At 43.2% G+C, this 21,825-nt stretch overlaps 1 protein-coding gene across 1 annotated transcript in view; it reads left to right on the top strand.

The window, feature by feature from the left end:
• Window positions 1–21,825, top strand: part of LOC128653629 (arf-GAP with SH3 domain, ANK repeat and PH domain-containing protein 3) — a 176,927-nt gene that overhangs the window by 31,944 nt on the left and 123,158 nt on the right. The window contains exons 6-12 of the mRNA XM_053707033.1: window positions 3,756–3,852; window positions 5,973–6,058; window positions 6,142–6,217; window positions 6,344–6,430; window positions 7,402–7,511; window positions 8,463–8,532; window positions 12,007–12,094. Of these exons, the coding sequence (XP_053563008.1) occupies window positions 3,756–3,852; window positions 5,973–6,058; window positions 6,142–6,217; window positions 6,344–6,430; window positions 7,402–7,511; window positions 8,463–8,532; window positions 12,007–12,094 (614 nt within the window). The remainder of the gene's footprint in view (window positions 1–3,755; window positions 3,853–5,972; window positions 6,059–6,141; window positions 6,218–6,343; window positions 6,431–7,401; window positions 7,512–8,462; window positions 8,533–12,006; window positions 12,095–21,825) is intronic.

Genomic DNA, 21,825 nt, shown 5'->3' with positions numbered 1-21,825 from the left:
TTAGACCGGTCAGGAGTTTTTCAGACTCTTGGCTTTGAGGCTGTTGCTGATACTCTACGTCTAGGGACTCTAGATGGTGGAAGGCTCGCTTTTAGATACGCCCCTAACCATAGGAGGCTGCTTATGGGTTCCTCAGGCGGTTAGATCTTGCGATCATTCCTGTGCTGAGGGCTCTGGCTTTGGGAGTGTTCCTTCTTTACGGAAGGCAACAGTGTAGGGGTTCTGGGCCCTGAGCACGAAGTTCCTGTCATGGCTTTTTAAGTAGCGGTCAGAGCTCTACTCTAGGGGTTTGATTCCTTGTAGATCCATCATTCTTCTCCCGTAGGTCTGGGCAGAGTTTTGATACTTCCTGTCTTAGGTCTTTAACTAGCCTTTGGGCTGGGACCGTTACCTTGGAGTGAAGGTTAGGGATCAGTCTGCTCTATGTAGTGTTGACCGTGTACTTTTATGGAGTCTGTTCTCCACTTTTGGTGGGGGGACTTTTGATGTCCATCTCTCTACTAGTGGCGTCTGCTGCTGGGTTGGGACGCTCCTCGGAGTTTGAATTTTTCTGGACGGGAGCTACTGCCGAGTATTTCAGCACTTCTTGGTGGGATAATGTCCCACGATGGCTTAGGGTCAGCTTTGCTACCTGGACTTTGGTCATCGTGAGTTCTTGTTTTTAGGTGGCTCTATGTTCACACGGAGAGTTCCTTTTTGGCTGCTAGGCCAATTATCATGTCTATGCTTATCTAGCTTGTTTAGCCGGACGGTTCGACTTGTCTATAAGGCAACGGGAATCTCTCATTTTTTTGGAGCACCATTTGTGATGGTGCTGTCTCAGGAATATGAGGGTGGCCCTCTGGTCACCATAGTGACGTTTTTTTCCTGAGTATGGACTTATCTTTCTGGTCCTTGTCTTCTTGGGAGTTCCTCTCCCTGGGCAGTGGTCTTGGGGCAAACTTGGGTTTGCTCGAAGTTTTGATTTGTGCCCTTATTGGATGGTACTTGGGATCTCTTAGAGGGTTCTCTATTCTCCCGCTCGGGGGTTGATAGAGGTTCTTGTCCTTTAGGTCGGGGGTACTTTCGTGGAAGTTGAGAGCTGCAGGGCTTGCTCCTTGGAGGCTTTCGTGCTCAGCAGACTCTGGATCTGATTGGTCTCTAGCACGGCTTTGCCGGTTGTGTAACTGATGGGCAGTTGCCTGGTCTTCCGTGTTTTTTTTTTCTTCCCCTTGTCGTTTTTAGTTTTTTGTAGGGTATTGGTAATTTCTGGCTGTGGTGCCTTTCAAAGTGGCCGCCTTTTTGTACCCACACTTTGTTTGCATTCAGTGTCCTCTATAGCTTGAATATTGTTTTCCCAAAAGTAATGAATGCAGCTGTGGACTCTTCCCTTTTAAGAAGAAAAACATAAATTATGCTTACCTGATAATTTTATTTTCTTCTGACGGGAAGAGTTCACAGCTCCCGCCCGCGTTTTATCTATGGGGCGGCCATATTTGTTTGTTCTTCTGGCTCCTTTTTCACCCTGATATTTCTCCTACTCTTCCTTGTTCCCTCGGCAGAATGACTGGGGGATGAGGGAAGTGGGGGAGGTATTTAAAACCTTTGGCTGGGGTGTCTTTGCTTCATCCTGGTGGCCAGGTTCTGAATTCCCAAAAGTAATGAATGCAGCTGTGGACTCTTCCCGTCAGAAAAAAAGAAAATGATCGGATAAGCATAATTTATGTTTTTACTGCAATTGTTTTTTAATAGCCAAACTCCACCCGCCATTTGCCTTATATAGAGGAGCTAATCTGGGCTTTAGTCTACAGACAACAAGGCTAGCCACGGTCATAACATTAGTATAAAGTACATTATTTTGCAGTTGTTATCAATAAAGACCAATTATGAAAAGATATATAGCAGAGTTAGCCTTGAGAAGTCACAGGGTGTTTAAAAGTTTTAAAGGGACAGTGAACACCAGAATTTTTGTTGTTTAAAAAGATAGTTAATCCCTTTATTACCCATTCCCAGTTTTGCATAACCAACACAGTTATATTAATACACTTTTTACCTCTGTGATTACCTTGTATCTAAGCCTCTGCAAACTGCCCCCTTATTTTAGTTCTTTTGACAGACTTGCATTTTAGCCAATCAGTGCTGATTCCTAGGTAACTTCACGTGTGTGAGCTCATTGTTATCTATATGACATACATGCATTTACGCCCTCTAGTGGTGAAAAACTGTCAAAATGCATTTAGATTAGAGGCGGCCTTCAAAGTCTAAGAAATTAGCATATGAGCCTACCTAGGTTTAGCTTTCAACTAAGAATGCCAAGAGCAAAATTGGTGATAAAAGTAAATTGGAAAGTTGTTTAAAATGATACGCACTATTTGAATCATAAAAGTGTTATTTTGGACTTGACTGTCCCTTTAAAATCCTCACAGCTAAGCTGCATTAAATGAGGGCAAAATAAATAATTATAGTATTGTTTCATTATGTACTACATTTTATATAAACATCTCAGTGCTTAGTGTCCTTTAAACACTTTTGTTAGTTGCAGGTTTTTTTTAAAAAGCCAATCTCTACCCACAGCTTGCCTTATTTGAAGGAGTGGATGGGCCGTTAAGAATAGAGGGAACTTTAAAAGTAAAGACCTCCTGTCTTGTTATAAAGTGGTCCTGGTGGAATTATCGTAAAAAAGGGACAGTCCCTGCAAGTATCCCCTATTGAAAGTAATGGAGCTTGCTAGAAAGGGACTCTTTGTACTGTAGATTGAAGTTAGCAGTGAGCAGGGGGCGCACTTTAAAAATGAAATCCTTTAGCCGATATAAATCACATTACACTGCTTTCTGCATATAGCATCTTAAAATTTCCTATATTTTCATATGCATGTGTTTGTCTATTAGGGTTAAAAGTATTAGGTGTGTTTTGAGAAAAATTCGCTAACATTTTTGGTGTGAATAAAACTGAGATCGGTAGTGCGAAAATCTTTACAGAATTACGCTGGGATTAGAGAGACAATTTCATATATACGCCCATATTCAGCCCATTTTACTAAAAAACTATTACGCTTTGTATTTTCTTCTAAAAAGTTCAAATCTCTTTTTTATTTTTTTCCAGGGTACTTTATTTACGATTTACTCTGTGGATAGTTTATATGATTTTACTCCTGTGTAATTTACATACACGTTTTATAATTTTGATACGATTCTTGGTGAGCAATTTTGTTATGATTTTTGATGCACCTTAACAATACAAGTTTTCCCTGCTTATTTTTGTGTGAATGGTTCAATTATCCATTTTGTATGATGTTTAAAATACACATTTTACTGTGCACTTTTCATACGAAACTGCAGTATACTCCCCTTAGCGAGACACCCTGTTTTCGGTAGGTTTAGATCATTCCACGAGGGAAATAGAAGTACTGGCAAACATTCTTTAATAATCTCGTCAGCCCAGAGAGCTTTAAATCATCTGGCCCTATGTGTGTGTAATTTTTTTAAACCATTAACACCTTGTTAGCTGCTTTATTTGTAGGAGACCATCTGTATTTGTTACTGGAATAGACAAGGTTTGCCACTGCCATTTTGTTTGCAAAATATGTTGTTTTGCAGTTCTTTATCCAACAACTCCTTCTGTGGACAATTTGGGGCATATTTGTAACAGGGTTATGCTTATGAACTCTGCAATGATTTGCACAGAGTCAAAGTGTTTGCTGTCCCTTTAAGGATTGCAGAATGGGAAAAGCAAAACTTATTATGGCAACAGTAGTAGAGCAATGCTTCTCCTTGTAGGATGAAAAAGATCCGATCAGGGGCATCTCGTGCAGATTCAGAGAGTCCTGAGGAAGCTGAGAGAGATAGAAGAATGTTTCAGCTGCACATGTGTGAGGTGAGTGCCAAGGCCGGCAAAAAGAGAAATAAGAGGTGGCGTAGGTGAAGAAGTGATGACTGGTAGGTGGGAGAGGTAAGTGGCGGGGAAGGAGAGCTGAGTGGCGGGGCAGGTGAAGTAGAGGTGAGTGGTAGGTGGGAGAAGTGAGTGGCGGGGAAGGAGAGGTGAGTGTCGGGGAAGGAGAGGTGAGTGGCGGGGCAAGTGAAGGAAAGGTGAGTGGTGGGGCAGGTGAAGGAGAGGTGAGTGGTGGGGCAGGTGAAGGAGAGGTGAGTGATGGGGCAGGTGAAGGAGAGGTGAGTGGTGGGGCAGGTGAAGGAGAGGTGAGTGGTGGGGCAGGTGAAGGAGAGGTGAGTGGTGGGGCAGGTGAAGGAGAGGTGAGTGGTGGGGCAGGTGAAGGAGAGGTGAGTGGTGGGGCAGGTGAAGGAGAGGTGAGTGGCGGGACAGGTGAAGGAGAGGTGAGTGGTAGGTGGGAGAGGTAAGTGGCGGGGCAGGTAAAGGAGAGGTGAGTGGCGGGGCAGGTGAAGTAGAGGTGAGTGGTAGGTGGGAGAGGTAAGTGGCAGGGCAGGTAAAGGAGAGGTGAGTGGCGGGGAAGGAGAGGTGAGTGGCGGGGCAAGTGAAGGAAAGGTGAGTGGCGGGGCAAGTGAAGGAGAGGTGAGTGGCAGGTGAAGGAGAGGTGAGTGGCGGGGCAGGTGAAGGAGAGGTGAGTGGCGGGGCAGGTGAAGGAGAGGTGAGTGGCGGGGCAGGTGAAGGAGAGGTGAGTGGCGGGGCAGGTGAAGGAGAGGTGAGTGGCGGGGCAGGTGAAGGAGAGGTGAGTGGCGGGGCAGGTGAAGGAGAGGTGAGTGGCGGGGCAGGTGAAGGAGAGGTGAGTGGCGGGGCAAGTGAAGGAGAGGTAAGTGGCGGGGCAGGTGAAGGAGAGGTGAGTGGCGGGGCAAATGAAGGCGAGGTGAGTGGCGGGGCAGGTGAATGAGAGGTGAGTGGCGGGGCAGGTGAAGGAGAGGTGAGTGGCGGGGCAAGTGAAGGAGAGGTGAGTGGCGGGGCAAGTGAAGGAGAGGTGAGTGGCGGGGCAGGTGAAGGAGAGGTGAGTGGCGGGGCAAATGAAGGCGAGGTGAGTGGCGGGGCAGGTGAAGGAGAGGTGAGTGGCGGGGCAGGTGAAGGAGAGGTGAGTGGCGGGGCAGGTGAAGGAGAGGTGAGTGGCGGGGCAGGTGAAGGAGAGGTGAGTGGCGGGGCAGGTGAAGGAGAGGTGAGTGGCGGGGCAAGTGAAGGAGAGGTGAGTGGCGGGGCAGGTGAAGGAGAGGTGAGTGGCGGGGCAGGTGAAGGAGAGGTGAGTGGCGGGGCAGGTGAAGGAGAGGTGAGTGGCGGGGCAAGTGAAGGAGAGGTGAGTGGCAGGTGAAGGAGAGGTGAGTGGCAGGTGAAGGAGAGGTGAGTGGCGGGGCAGGTGAAGGAGAGGTGAGTGGCGGGGCAGGTGAAGGAGAGGTGAGTGGCGGGGCAGGTGGAGGAGAGGTGAGTGGCGGGACAGGTGAAGGAGAGGTGAGTGGCGGGGCAGGTGAAGGAGAGGTGAGTGGCGGGGCAGGTGAAGGAGAGGTGAGGTGGCGGGGCAGGTGAAGGAGAGGTGAGTGGCGGGGCAGGTGAAGGAGATGTGAGGTGGCGGGGCAGGTGAAGGAGAGGTGAGTTGCCAAGCAAGTGAAGGAGAGGTGAGTGGCGGGGCAGGTGGAGGAGAGGTGAGTGGCGGATAAAGGAGAGGTTTATGACAGGGCAGGTAAAAGGGTGAGTGGCAGGGTAAGTAGAGGTAAGTGACAGGGGCAGAGAAGGAAACTTGCTGTGCATTGGAGGGGGAGGCAGGAGAGCACAAAAGGGGGAGTAGAGGTGGTGACAGTTGAGTATAACACATCACTCTTACACTTAGCTTATCATTATTCCCACCCTGTTTCCCCCTAATTTTTTCTTTTATTTCCTTCTTTTTCTCTCAAACCTTTGTTTGTGTTCCTGTCCTTTAGTTTTTTATTATGTGCTTATTATTGTCTTCCCATCTATCTCTATGCACTTTTCCCTGCTTATGGTGAGCTCCCTCTTAACATGTCCTTTCTGTCTCTCCCCTGTTTTACTTCCTTTCCTGCTATCAGTATCTCCTCAAACTGGGTGAGCTGCAAGTCAAACAAGGACCTGATTTCCTCCAGTGTCTCAACAAATTCTTCCACGCACAACACAAGTAAGTAATGTGCCAGCACCCCCAGAGCTTCCCTCCCATTCTACTCGAATCTCAACTCCATTCCTCTTAACCCCTCGGTTTAGTTTTTTTCAGGATGGATTAAATGCAGCTCAAAGTCTTCTTCCTTTCATTGAGAAGTTATCCTCTGCCCTCCATACAGTGAGTGTCTCACATGCCTATGATTATGGGATCAGTAAATGACAATAATCCTCTTAGCCCGTCAGCGAGACATATCTTACTCTAATACGTAATAAAAACATATATTTTTGTTATTTAACCCTATAGATTCATCAGGCACAGGATGAGGAACTAAAGCAACTTTCAGACCTAAGAGATAATCTGCAGAAACAGCTCCAGATAGAGAATAAAGAGGTTAGTTTGTGCAAAGGTTAACCTTTCAAGTGAGGTAGGGGTTACTTTGTCAATCTGGGCAAGTCTTTCTGGCAGGGAAAGGGTTACATTGTCACACTGCAGGGCTCTCCTGGGCAGGCAAAGGATTACACTGTCAGACTGAAGAACTATCTGTCTCTGACAGGGTGGGGTTTGCATTGTCACTTTGCATGGTTCTCTTATTCTGGCAGGGGAATATTTATGCTGTCACCTTGCAGAGCTCTCCTGGGCAGGGAAAGGTTTGTACTGTCACACGGCAATATTCTATCTCAGGCAGAGAAGGGGTTAATGTCACACGGCAATATTCTATCTCAGGCAGAGAAGGGGTTAATGTCACACTGCGTTATTCTATGTCAGGCAGAGAAGGGGTTAATGTCACACTGCGTTATTCTATGTCAGGCAGAGAAGGGGTTAATGTCACACTGCGTTATTCTATGTCAGGCAGAGAAGGGGTTAATGTCACACTGCGTTATTCTATGTCAGGCAGAGAAGGGGTTACTGCCACACTGCAGGGAACTCTTGCTTTCTCACTCTGGAATGGAAGGAGTTACATGCTGCAGTGCTGTTTATGGCAGAAAAGGGGTTCCATTATCAGTCTGCAGCGTATTTTCTCTCTGGCAAGGTAGGGGTTACATTGTTAATGCAGGACCATGGAAGGCAAAAATCTTCTGTGTGGCACCTGTAACATGTTTACTTCAAGACAACGTGAATTTTACTCCCACAAAACAAGAACATTCCATCTCCTCTCCCCTTTTTACTCCCACTAAGTCCACTCTCTCCCACTAAACTAGCGAGGGCACGTGTATGGGGTTTTCGCTAGTACTGTCACATTTATTCTTTAAAAGGGACATATTCACATTATGTTACTGTGTCATCCGTCTTGTGTATTGTACACTGTCATACACTACAGTCAGGAGGCGGGCAACACTAAACATTGCTGCATTCTTTCTTAGGAAGGTCTATCTCGGAAGGATTCTGGTAGTGGATACAGTCTGCACCAGCCTCAAGGGGACAAACAGCATGGGAGTGAGAAATCTGGGTTTCTGTACAAAAAGAGTGAGGGGTGAGGAACAACTAATTCTGGCATATAACCTTTTCCTTTCTCCATATATAACATCTCCCTGTAAACCCCCATCTCTGTATATAACATCTACCTTTACCTCCCCCTATCTTAGCATATAACATCTCCCTATAACTCCCCCCTATCTCTGCATATAACACCTCTCTATTACCCCCTATCTCGGCATATAACATCTCCCCATAACTCCCCCCCATCTCTGCATATAACATCTCCCTGTAAACCCCCATCTCTGTATATAACATCTACCTTTACCTCCCCCTATCTTAGCATATAACATCTCCCTATAACTCCCCCCTATCTCTGCATATAACACCTCTCTATTACCCCCTATCTCGGCATATAACATCTCCCCATAACTCCCCCCCATCTCTGCATATAACATCTCCCTGTAAACCCCCATCTCTGTATATAACATCTACCTTTACCTCCCCCTATCTCAGCATATAACATCTCCCTATAACTCCCCCCATCTCTGCATATAACATCTCCCTGTAAACCCCCATCTCTGTATATAACATCTACCTTTACCTCCCCCTATCTCAGCATATAACATATCCCTATAACTCCCCCCATCTCTGCATATAACATCTCCCTGTAAACCCCCATCTCTGTATATAACATCTACCTTTACCTCCCCCTATCTTAGCATATAACATCTCCCTATAACTCCCCCCTATCTCTGCATATAACACCTCTCTATAACCCCCTATCTCGGCATATAACATCTCCGCATAACTCCTCCCTATCTCTGCATATAACATCTTTTTATAACTCCCCTGATCTCTTTATATAACATCTCGCTTTAACTCCCCCATCTCTGCATATAACATCTCCCTATACCCCCCTTATCTCTGTATATAACATCTCCCTATATCTCCTGCCTCTATATATAAACTATCGCTATAACAATTTATTTCTCCCTTAAATTTCTAGGATTAGAAAAGTTTGGCAAAAAAGAAAATGTGGAGTAAAATACGGATTTCTTACTATATCTCATAGCACGGTGAGTGAGTGACTGACTGAGCAAGGGTGAGCATGCAATGTTATTAACAAACAAAACAAAAATGTCTTTTACCGATCAATAATAGACTGTGTAAACTCTTGTAATAACACTTAACAAATAAACAGTTAATGGAATGGCTACACAGTGGAATGGCTACACAGTTTCATTTAAAAAACTTTAATTACTCATTCCCATTGTGAAAACTCACTGTGACCTCTTTAGTGATCCAGCATCCTTTGATGACTGCACTTAAGGTGCCAAGAGCCCCCTTGAGGGCTGTGCTAATCGAGCGCTGAAGAAACCACCGCTTTCAGCCGGTACACACCAGAGGCTCACTCGTAGGGTCGCGGTCACTTATTGCAAATGACCTTCCTGTCCCCTTACAGGGCTGCGCAAATCAAACACTGTAGAGAGCACAGCATCCAGCCGATACACACTTCCCAAAGTATCACAATCAACCAGACACCAGCCTCAGAACCTGGTCAAACACTGCTCATTAAAAAGGGGTGACACCACTGGATGTAGCATCAAATATGGATCTAAGTGAACTAATGGGCACCTGCGAAGACCCCAGCTCCTTAGTCCGACTCTACAACAAAATCATGAGACACCCTAGAAAGCATTGCACCAACTCGCATACGCACTGTCAAAACTCACAACAATGCACCGTGGTTTGATAGCTCCATCAGAGAAATGAAAAGAACAAGACGTAAACTTGAGAGAAAGTGGCACAGAACACATGATCCAGAGGATAAAGCCGCTCTTACCAAACATCTAAATAAATATCAATCCATGATAACTCTTCAAAAATCTTCATTTTTTTTCACGCAAAATCACATTCTCCCACAATAGACCCAGGCAACAGTAGAAAGGCTCTCAGGATAAATGTGAAGCATTTGCGAACTTCTTCAGAGACAAGATTTAATCCGAACCGCTATCACAGCAGGCCAAACAGTTACACACCAGAACCACTACAATGGAATGCCAGATTGCCCCAGTTTATGGTCCACTTTTACAAATGTGGATATTAAAGGAGTTGAAAACACCATACAAAAGTTTCACACCAGTACGTGTGACTTAGACCCTGCTCCAACTCAGCTCTTATCTGGTTGCATTGAAACACTTGCCCCAGCCCTCACAAAAATAGTGCAGTATTCACTAAAAACAGGAGACTTTCCAGATCCTCTAAAAGAAGCTGTGGTAAAACCACTCCTAAAGAAACCTGTATTACTGCATGACTAATTACAGACCAGTATCCAACCTCCCATTTCTGGGAAAAATAATTGAAAAATTAGTGGCAACTCAACTGGAAGCCCATCTATCACGCCTGAACATATTCGATCCTTTCCAGTCAGGCTTCAGATTCCGCCACAGCACTGAAACAGCGCTAGTCTGAGTGCTAAATGATCTCCTCATGGCAAGAGACAAAAGGTGATTACTCCATTCTAATCCTCCTGGATCTCTCAGCTGCATTTGACACCTCTGACCATAGGATTCTAATAGAGCGCTTGCAGCACATCTGTGGTCTAGGAGGCACAGTCCTTAACTGGTTTAAATCTTTCATCGCTGGTAGATCACAGAGAGTAATATCAGGATCAAGCTCATCAGCACCGACAGAACTGGCCTGCGGAGTTCCACAAGGATCTATCCTGTCTCCCATGCTATTCACAATTTATTTACTACCACTGAGGGACATCATTAACCGACATGGCCAAAGGTATCATTGTTACGCTGATGACATACAACTCTACTTCTCCTTTGCTCCAGATACTACAGACCCAGCATGCAGCATAAACTGTTGCTTAACAGACCTCATAGAATGGATGAATGCTAGCTGTCTTAAAGTGAACCCGGACAAAACAGAGTTATTCTTGGTGAGGTGACCCCGGGCATCAAAAATATCCCACATTCACCCAACTGGTCTGGAGCTTAGAGGCTCTGAACTCGTTAGTTCAGCAAAGGTACGATACCTTGGAGTGCTGATTGACGCTGGACTATCTTTTAAACAGCAGATTTCCTCCGTAATAAAATCTGCCTACTTTCATCTGAAAAACATAGCCAGGATACAACACTTAATTCCACCGGATGATATGCCAACATTAATCCATGCATTTATATCCTCTAGGCTAGATTACTGCAATGCACTTTACTTGGGCCTCCCAAAAAAAGAACTCCATCGCCTTCAGACGGTACAAAATGCAGCAGCCAGACTAATGACCAATCAAACTCGCTCCTGCCACAAAAAACCTGTTCTTCACTCCCTGCATTGGCTTCCAAAAAAATGGCGAACATATTTTAAAATTGGCCTGCTGACCTTCAAAGCCTTAAACAACCAAGGCCCACATTACCTGAAAGAGCTCTTGACACTCTACATCCCATCCCGCTCACTTAGGTCAGCCAACACATCCCTCCTCTCAGTGCCAAGAATAAGGACAAACTCGGGCTCCAGAGCATTCGGCCACGCTGCCCCTATTTTCTGGAACTCTTTACCATGCACAATAAGAGAGGCATCGTCCTTACAGACTTTAAAAAAAAAAAGTTAAAAAAAAAAAAGCTAAAGACCCACCTCTTCCATCAGGCATTCAGTCCGCTTATCTGACCTTCAGAAACTCCTAACTTTTATGTCTTATGTTGGTATATTTGTAAATTGCTTTGAGTCTCACAGGGAGAAAAGCGCTATATAAATGATTATATTATTATTATTATTATTATAGTTTAATTTGCTCTGTTTTCTTTGTGTCCTCCTCCTTTTTTTATAAAAGCATATTGGAAGTACAATGTAAATATTGTAATAAAAGTATGTATCAAAAATCTTATTAATAATACACGTTAAATTGGTACAAAACTTATGCAATAAAATGCAAATTAAAGTACCCAGGAAAAAATTGTATATAATGAACATTAAATATGTTGGATTTTTTTTTATTTTGAACAACACAGTGTCAAAATATAAAGTTAAAATCATACCAAAAAGTAAAAAAAAAATAGTGTTCCTGGTGCCACCTGTGACATGCACTCCCCCTGCTAAATTCTCCATTAGTTTCTGTGTAAGGCAGCTTGACACTCCCACCTTTTTATTGTGTTATGTTCCTATTCATGTGCTATCTAAGTACATCTGGATGAGCATAATGCAAATGATATCTGTGGAAATCACTCACTTATATCTCTTAAAATATATCTCTTTTATTTATGTACTTTTTGCTGCAATTTGTTATCAAAATAAAAACAAGCTAATAGATACAAAGAAATATTAACACTTTTTTAGTTTTAGTAGGAGATAGTGGATAGTGTTTGGTGTATATGTGATAAGAAGGGATGAAGCTATGCGTGTGTAATACGGAATACTGGTAATTATGTGTATAACTGTGTGCTGCAATATGGGGAGACTGGCATTGCTAGGGTGGTGGCACAGTGTACATAATATGGAAAGGTATGTATTGGTTCTGTTCCTGAATTTTCTTTATCTGTTACCAGATTAATCGGCCTCCTGTTAAGATTAAGTTACTAACGTGTCAAGTGCGCCCAAACCTAGAGGACAAACGCAATTTTGACCTGGTTACACGTAAGTGGCAATTTATAAATAGCAAAAGTATAAATACTTCCAAAAAAAGGTATTTCCACAAGGGGCGCTAAACACACAAAATGGCAGAAATTATTTCTGTATCATTATAGAGTCCTAAAGGGATATTAAACACTTTGAGATGGTAATATAAGATGATAAATCTTATATATATATATATATATATATATATATATATATATAAAAAAAACCTCTGCAATATACTTTCATTATTTATTTTGTCCCCTTTTCCTGTAATTCCATTCTGACATTGTTAGCTTTTCAGTTCCTGTTAGAAATGGAAGTGTAGAACACTGTTATATTCCACACATCCATTGGCTGAACACTCTAGTGAACTATTTATAACTGTCTCTAATTGGCCACATCAGAGAAGGTAACCTAAGTTATAACATGGCAGCTCCCATTGTTTTATAGACACTAAAATGTTACTTATTTTGTCAATATGTAAACAGCTAATGAAACTTTAAAAATACATCTACATGTTATTCTCAGACTAATCTTTTTTCCTTTGAATGCATCATTCTACTTAGCATTTATTTAGTGTTTAAAGGGACAGTCAACACCAAAAATGTTATTGTTTAAAAGATAGATAACACCTTTACTACCCATTCCCTAGCTTTGCACAACCAACATTGTAATATTAATACACTTTATAACATTTAAACCTCTAAATCTCTGCCTGTTTCTAAGCGACTACAGACAGCCTCTTATCACATGCTTTTTTTATTAGCTTTTCACAACAGGAGACTGCTAGTTCATATGGGCCATAAAGATAACATTGTGCTCAAGCCAGTGGGTTGTGGATGACACTGCATTAATTGGCTAAAATGCAAGTCAATAGATAATAAATAATTAGCAATGTGATCAGGGGGCTCTCAAAAGAGGCTTAGATACAAGGTAATCACAGAGGTTGAAAGTATATTAATATAACCATGTTTTCTCCAACATAGGTGTGTCCGGTCCACGGCGTCATCCTTACTTGTGGGGATATTCTCTTCCCCAACAGGAAATGGCAAAGAGCCCAGCAAAGCTGGTCACATGATCCCTCCTAGGCTCCGCCTTCCCCAGTCATTCTCTTTGCCGTTGTACAGGCAACATCTCCACGGAGATGGCTTAGAGTTTTTTGGTGTTTAAATGTAGTTTTTATTCTTCAATCAAGAGTTTGTTATTTTAAAATAGTGCTGGTATGTACAATTTACTCTGAAACAGAAAAGAGATGAAGATTTCTGTTTGTAAGAGGAAAATGATTTTAGCAACCGTTACTAAAATCGATGGCTGTTTCCACACAGGACTGTTGAGAGGAATTAACTTCAGTTGGGGGAAACAGTGAGCAGACTTTTGCTGCTTGAGGTATGACACATTTCTAACAAGACTATGTAATGCTGGAAGCTGTAATTTTCCCTATGGGATCCGGTAAGCCATTTTTATTACATAAGAATAAAGGGCTTCACAAGGGCTTTTAAGACTGGTAGACATTTTCTGGGCTAAAACGATTGATATATAAGCATTTTTAATACTTCATAGCTTTGAGGAATTATTTTATTCTTGGGAATTATGTAAAATAACCGGCAGGCACTGTATTGGACACCTTTTTCTCTAGGGGCTTTCCCTAATCATAGGCAGAGCCTCATTTTCGCGCCTCTATTGCGCAGTTGTTTTTGGCAAGCATGACATGCAGATGCATGTGTGAGGAGCTCAGATACATAGAAAAAGCTTTCTGAAGGCGTCATTTGGTATCGTATTCCCCTTTGGGCTTGGTTGGGTCTCAGCAAAGCAGATACCAGGGACTGTATAGGGGTTAAATATAAAAACGGCTCCGGTTCCGTTATTTTAAGAGTTAAAGCTTTCAAATTTGGTGTGCAATACTTTTAAGGCTTTAAGACACTGTGGTGAAATTTTGGTGAATTTTGAACAATTCCTTCATACTTTTTCACATTTACAGTAATAAAGTGTGTTCAGTTTAAAATTTAAAGTGACAGTAACGGTTTTATTTTAAAACGTTTTTTGTACTTTGTTATCAAGTTTATGCCTGTTTATCATGTCTGAACTATCAGATAGACTGTGTTCTGTATGTGGGGAAGCCAAGGTTCCTTCTCATTTAAATAGATGTGATTTATGTGACACAAAATTTAGAGAAAATGATGCCCAAGATGATTCCTCAAGTGAGGGGAGTAAGCATGGTACTGCATCATCCCCTCCTTCGTCTACGCCAGTCTTGCCCACACAGGAGGCCCCTAGTACATCTAGTGCGCCAATACTCCTTACTATGCAACAATTAACGGCTGTAATGGATAATTCTATCAAAAACATTTTAGCCAAAATGCCCACTTATCAGCGAAAGCGCGACTGCTCTGTTTTAGAAAATACTGAAGAGCATGAGGACGCTGATGATATTGGTTCTGAAGTGCCCCTACACCAGTCTGAGGGGGCCAGGGAGGTTTTGTCTGAGGGAGAAATTTCAGATTCAGGGAAAATTTCTCAACAAGCTGAACCTGATGTGATTACATTCAAATTTAAATTGGAACATCTCCGCGCTCTGCTTAAGGAGGTGTTATCTACTCTGGATGATTGTGAGAATTTGGTCATTCCAGAGAAATTATGTAAGATGGACAAGTTCCTAGAGGTCCCGGGGCCCCCCGAAGCTTTTCCTATACCCAAGCGGGTGGCGGACATTGTAAACAAAGAATGGGAAAGGCCCGGCATACCTTTCGTCCCTCCCCCTATATTTAAGAAATTGTTTCCTATGGTCGACCCCAGAAAGGACTTATGGCAGACAGTCCCCAAGGTCGAGGGGGCGGTTTCTACTCTAAACAAACGCACCACTATACCCATAGAAGATAGTTGTGCTTTCAAAGATCCTATGGATAAAAAATTAGAGGGTTTGCTTAAAAAGATGTTTGTTCAGCAAGGTTACCTTCTACAACCAATTTCATGCATTGTTCCTGTCACTACAGCAGCGTGTTTCTGGTTCGATGAACTAGAAAAGGCGCTCAATAAAGATTCTTCTTATGAGGAGATTTTGGACAGAATTCATGCTCTCAAATTGGCTAACTCTTTCACCTTAGACGCCACTTTGCAATTGGCTAGATTAGCGGCGAAAAATTCTGGGTTTGCTATTGTGGCGCGCAGAGCGCTTTGGCTAAAATCTTGGTCAGCGGATGCGTCTTCCAAGAACAAATTGCTTAACATTCCTTTCAAGGGGAAAACGCTGTTTGGCCCTGACTTGAAAGAGATTATTTCTGATATCACTGGGGGCAAGGGCCACGCCCTTCCTCAGGATAGGTCTTTCAAGGCTAAAAATAAACCAAATTTTCGTCCCTTTCGCAGAAACGGACCAGCCCCAAGTGCTACATCCTCTAAGCAAGAGGGTAATACTTCTCAAGCCAAGCCAGCCTGGAGGCCAATGCAAGGCTGGAACAAAGGTAAGCAGGCCAAGAAACCTGCCACTGCTACCAAGACAGCATGAGATGTTGGCCCCCGATCCAGGACCGGATCTGGTGGGGGGCAGACTCTCTCTCTTCGCTCAGGCTTGGGCAAGAGATGTTCTGGATCCTTGGGCGCTGGAAATAGTCTCCCAAGGTTATCTTCTGGAATTCAAGGGGCTTCCCCCAAGGGGGAGGTTCCACAGGTCTCAATTGTCTTCAGACCACATAAAAAAACAGGCATTCTTACATTGTGTAGAAGACCTGTTAAAAATGGGAGTGATTCATCCTGTTCCATTAGGAGAACAAGGGATGGGGTTCTACTCCAATCTGTTCATAGTTCCCAAAAAAGAGGGAACATTCAGACCAATCTTAGATCTCAAGATCCTAAACAAGTTTCTCAAGGTTCCATCGTTCAAAATGGAAACCATTCGAACAATTCTTCCTTCCATCCAGGAAGGTCAATTCATGACCACGGTGGATTTAAAGGATGCGTATCTACATATTCCTATCCACAAGGAACATCATCGGTTCCTAAGGTTCGCCTTTCTGGACAAGCATTACCAGTTTGTGGCACTTCCGTTCGGATTAGCCACTGCTCCAAGAATTTTCACAAAGGTACTGGGGTCCCTTCTAGCGGTGCTAAGACCAAGGGGCATTGCAGTAGTACCTTACTTGGACGACATTCTGATTCAAGCGTCGTCCCTTCCACAAGCAAAGGCTCACACGGACATTGTCCTGGCCTTTCTCAGATCTCACGGGTGGAAAGTGAACGTAGAAAAAAGTTCTCTATCTCCGTCAACAAGAGTTCCCTTCTTGGGAACAATAATAGACTCCTTAGAAATGAGGATTTTTCTGACAGAGGCCAGAAAATCAAAACTTCTAAACTCTTGTCAAGTACTTCATTCTGTTCCTCTTCCTTCCATAGCGCAGTGCATGGAAGTAATAGGTTTGATGGTCGCGGCAATGGACATAGTTCCTTTTGCACGAATTCATCTGAGACCATTACAACTGTGCATGCTCAGTCAGTGGAATGGGGATTATACAGACTTGTCTCCGACGATACAAGTAGATCAGAGGACCAGAGATTCACTCCGTTGGTGGCTGTCCCTGGACAACCTGTCACAGGGGATGAGCTTCCGCAGACCAGAGTGGGTCATTGTCACGACCGACGCCAGTCTGGTGGGCTGGGGCGCGGTCTGGGGACTCCTGAAAGCTCAGGGTCTTTGGTCTCGGGAAGAATCTCTTCTCCCGATAAATATTCTGGAACTGAGAGCGATATTCAATGCTCTCAAGGCTTGGCCTCAGCTAGCAAAGGCCAAATTCATACGGTTTCAATCGGACAACATGACGACTGTTGCGTACATCAACCATCAGGGGGGAACAAGGAGTTCCCTGGCGATGGAAGAAGTGACCAAAATCATTCAATGGGCGGAGACTCACTCCTGCCACTTGTCTGCAATCCACATCCCAGGAGTGGAAAATTGGGAAGCGGATTTTCTGAGTCGTCAGACATTTCATCCGGGGGAGTGGGAACTCCATCCGGAAATCTTTGCCCAAATTACTCAGTTGTGGGGCATTCCAGACATGGATCTGATGGCCTCTCGTCAGAACTTCAAGGTTCCTTGCTACGGGTCCAGATCCAGGGATCCCAAGGCGACTCTAGTAGATGCACTAGTAGCACCTTGGACCTTCAAACTAGCTTATGTATTCCCACCGTTTCCTCTCATCCCCAGGCTGGTAGCCAGGATCAATCAGGAGAGGGCATCGGTGATCTTGATAGCTCCTGCGTGGCCACGCAGGACTTGGTATGCAGACCTGGTGAATATGTCATCGGCTCCACCATGGAAGCTACCTTTGAGACGGGACCTTCTTGTTCAAGGTCCGTTCGAACATCCGAATCTAGTCTCACTCCAACTGACTGCTTGGAGATTGAACGCTTGATTTTATCAAAGCGAGGGTTCTCAGATTCTGTCATTGATACTCTTGTTCAGGCCAGAAAGCCTGTAACTAGAAAAATCTACCATAAAATATGGAAAAAATATATCTGTTGGTGTGAATCTAAAGGATTCCCTTGGGACAAGATAAAAATTCCTAAGATTCTATCCTTTCTTCAAGAAGGTTTGGAGAAAGGATTATCTGCAAGTTCTTTGAAGGGACAGATTTCTGCTTTGTCTGTGTTACTTCACAAAAAGCTGGCAGCTGTGCCAGATGTTCAAGCCTTTGTTCAGGCTCTGGTTAGAATCAAGCCTGTTTACAAACCTTTGACTCCTCCTTGGAGTCTCAATTTAGTTCTTTCAGTTCTTCAGGGGGTTCCGTTTGAACCCTTACATTCCGTTGATATTAAGTTATTATCTTGGAAAGTTTTGTTTTTGGTTGCAATTTCTTCTGCTAGAAGAGTTTCAGAGTTATCTGCTCTGCAGTGTTCTCCTCCTTATCTGGTGTTCCATGCAGATAAGGTGGTTTTGCGTACTAAACCTGGTTTTCTTCCGAAAGTTGTTTCTAACAAAAACATTAACCAGGAGATAGTCGTGCCTTCTTTGTGTCCGAATCCAGTTTCAAAGAAGGAACGTTTGTTGCACAATTTGGATGTAGTTCGTGCTCTAAAATTCTATTTAGATGCTACAAAGGATTTTAGACAAACATCTTCCTTGTTTGTTGTTTATTCTGGTAAAAGGAGAGGTCAAAAAGCAACTTCTACCTCTCTCTCTTTTTGGCTTAAAAGCATCATCAGATTGGCTTACGAGACTGCCGGACGGCAGCTTCCTGAAAGAATCACAGCTCATTCCACTAGGGCCGTGGCTTCCACATGGGCCTTCAAGAACGAGGCTTCTGTTGATCAGATATGTAAGGCAGCGACTTGGTCTTCACTGCACACTTTTACTAAATTTTACAAATTTGATACTTTTGCTTCTTCTGAGGCTATTTTTGGGAGAAAGGTTTTGCAAGCCGTGGTGCCTTCCATCTAGGTGACCTGATTTGCTCCCTCCCTTCATCCGTGTCCTAAAGCTTTGGTATTGGTTCCCACAAGTAAGGATGACGCCGTGGACCGGACACACCTATGTTGGAGAAAACAGAATTTATGTTTACCTGATAAATTACTTTCTCCAACGGTGTGTCCGGTCCACGGCCCGCCCTGGTTTTTTAATCAGGTCTGATAATTTATTTTCTTTAACTACAGTCACCACGGTATCATATGATTTCCTCCTTTACGTCGGTCGAATGACTGGGGAAGGCGGAGCCTAGGAGGGATCATGTGACCAGCTTTGCTGGGCTCTTTGCCATTTCCTGTTGGGGAAGAGAATATCCCCACAAGTAAGGATGACGCCGTGGACCGGACACACCGTTGGAGAAAGTAATTTATCAGGTAAACATAAATTCTGTTATCTATGCAAAACTGGGGAATGGATAATAAAGGGATTATCTGTCTTTTTAAACAATAACCATTTTGGAGTTGACTGTCCCTTTAATGTCCCTTTAAATACTTGAGAATTTAAGGCACGATCAAATGAAGGCAGCTAATTTCCAAACTGACCTGGTTCACCACAGGAGTAGATCACTAAAATTAAAAAAGGCACCTTATTAAAAAAAACATTTAAAGGGACAGTTTTCCCTAAATGTTTCTTCATTTAAATTAATTTTGTTTTCAGTAAGTGTATTACATTGTTTACAAATAGCTCCTTTTACTTTATTTCAGCATTTGAAATAGCTGATTTTTCCTGTGGTATCCCAACTTATACTGTACGTTTCTATATTTTAGTATAGGTTAAAGAAAACCTGTGTAAACACAGCCAGCAGATGAAATTACACTCCCAGTAGCAGATAGAAGAGATAAGCCATACTATGTTAAATTTTTAAAGTGAAGGTAAACTTTGATGAATGAAAGTCAGTTTTTTAAAAATACTATTAAAAACAGGGGCACTTTCATTCATCAAAGTTTACAAATCAGCTGTTTTAATTAAAAACTTACCTTTGTTTTTTTCACAGTTACAGCAGCTTTCCCCTCCTGGAAATCCTCTCTTCACACGTCAGCAATCACTAATCTGGCTTCCTCCAATCACAGCATGGCCTCAGGCAATAAACACCCTGGGGGGAAAGCTGTGATTGGAGGAAGCTGGATTAGTCAATGCTGACATGTGAAGAGAGGATTTCCAGGAGGGGAAAGCTGCTGTAGCTGTGAAAAGAAAAAAGGTACATTTTTAATCAAAACGACTGATTTGTAAACTTTGATGAATGAAAGTGCCCCTGTTTTTAATAGTATTTTCTCCAACATAGGTGTGTCCGGTCCACGGCGTCATCCTTACTTGTGGGATATTCTCTTCCCCAACAGGAAATGGCAAAGAGCCCAGCAAAGCTGGTCACATGATCCCTCCTAGGCTCCGCCTACCCCAGTCATTCTCTTTGCCGTTGTACAGGCAACATCTCCACGGAGATGGCTTAGAGTTTTTTTAGTGTTTAACTGTAGTTTTTATTATTCAATCAAGAGTTTGTTATTTTAAAATAGTGCTGGTATGTACTATTTACTCTGAAACAGAAAAGAGATGAAGATTTCTGTTTGTATGAGGAAAATGATTTTAGCAACCGTTACTAAAATCCATGACTGTTCCACACAGGACTGTTGAGAGGAATTAACTTCAGTTGGGGGAACAGTGAGCAGTCTCTTGCTGCTTGAAGTATGACACATTCTAACAAGACGATGTAATGCTGGAAGCTGTCATTTTCCCTATGGGATCCGGTAAGCCATGTTTATTAAGATAGTAAATAAGGGCTTCATAAGGGCTTATTAAGACTGTAGACTTTTTCTGGGCTAAATCGATTCATATATTACACATATTTAGCCTTGAGGAATCATTTAATCTGGGTATTTTGATAAGATTATATCGGCAGGCACTGTTTTATACTCCTTATTCTTTAGGGGCTTTCCCAAATCATAGGCAGAGCCTCATTTTCGCGCCGGTGTTGCGCACTTGTTTTTGAGAGGCATGACATGCAGTCGCATGTGTGAGGAGCTCTGATACATAGAAAAGACTTTCTGAAGGCGTCATTTGGTATCGTATTCCCCTTTGGGCTCGGTTGGGTCTCAGCAAAGCAGATACCAGGGACTGTAAAGGGGTTAAAGTTAAAAACGGCTCCGGTTCCGTTATTTTAAGGGTTAAAGCTTCCAAATTTGGTGTGCAATACTTTTAAGGCTTTAAGACACTGTGGTGAAATTTTGGTGAATTTTGATCAATTCCTTCATATTTTTTCGCAATTGCAGTAATAAAGTGTGTTCAGTTTAAAATTTAAAGTGACAGTAACGGTTTTATTTTAAAACGTTTTTTGTACTTTGTTATCAAGTTTATGCCTGTTTAACATGTCTGAACTACCAGATAGACTGTGTTCTGAATGTGGGGAAGCCAGAGTTCCTTCTCATTTAAATAAATGTGATTTATGTGACAATGACAATGATGCCCAAGATGATTCCTCAAGTGAGGGGAGTAAGCATGGTACTGCATCATTCCCTCCTTCGTCTACACGAGTCTTGCCCACTCAGGAGGCCCCTAGTACATCTAGCGCGCCAATACTCCTTACTATGCAACAATTAACGGCTGTAATGGATAATTCTATCAAAAACATTTTAGCCAAAATGCCCACTTATCAGCGTAAGCGAGACTGCTCTGTTTTAGATACTGAAGAGCATGACGACGCTGATGATAATGGTTCTGAAAGGCCCCTACACCAGTCTGATGGGGCCAGGGAGGTTTTGTCTGAGGGAGAAATTTCAGATTCAGGGAAAATTTCTCAACAAGCTGAACCTGATGTGATTACATTTAAATTTAAGTTGGAACATCTCCGCGCTCTGCTTAAGGAGGTATTATCCACTCTGGATGATTGTGACAATTTGGTCATCCCAGAGAAACTATGTAAAATGGACAAGTTCCTAGAGGTCCCGGGGCTCCCAGAAGCTTTTCCTATACCCAAGCGGGTGGCGGACATTGTAAATAAAGAATGGGAAAGGCCCGGTATACCTTTCGTCCCTCCCCCCATATTTAAAAAATTGTTTCCTATGGTCGACCCCAGAAAGGACTTATGGCAGACAGTCCCCAAGGTCGAGGGAGCGGTTTCCACTTTAAACAAACGCACCACTATACCCATAGAAGATAGTTGTGCTTTCAAAGATCCTATGGATAAAAAATTAGAAGGTTTACTTAAAAAAATGTTTGTTCAGCAGGGTTACCTTCTACAACCAATTTCATGCATTGTCCCTGTCGCTACAGCTGCGTGTTTCTGGTTCGATGAGCTGGTAAAGGC

The sequence above is a fragment of the Bombina bombina genome, chromosome 3 (assembly GCF_027579735.1).
Source record: "Bombina bombina isolate aBomBom1 chromosome 3, aBomBom1.pri, whole genome shotgun sequence".
Lineage (NCBI taxonomy): Eukaryota > Metazoa > Chordata > Amphibia > Anura > Bombinatoridae > Bombina > Bombina bombina.
This window is presented reverse-complemented; position numbering and strand designations above follow the sequence as displayed.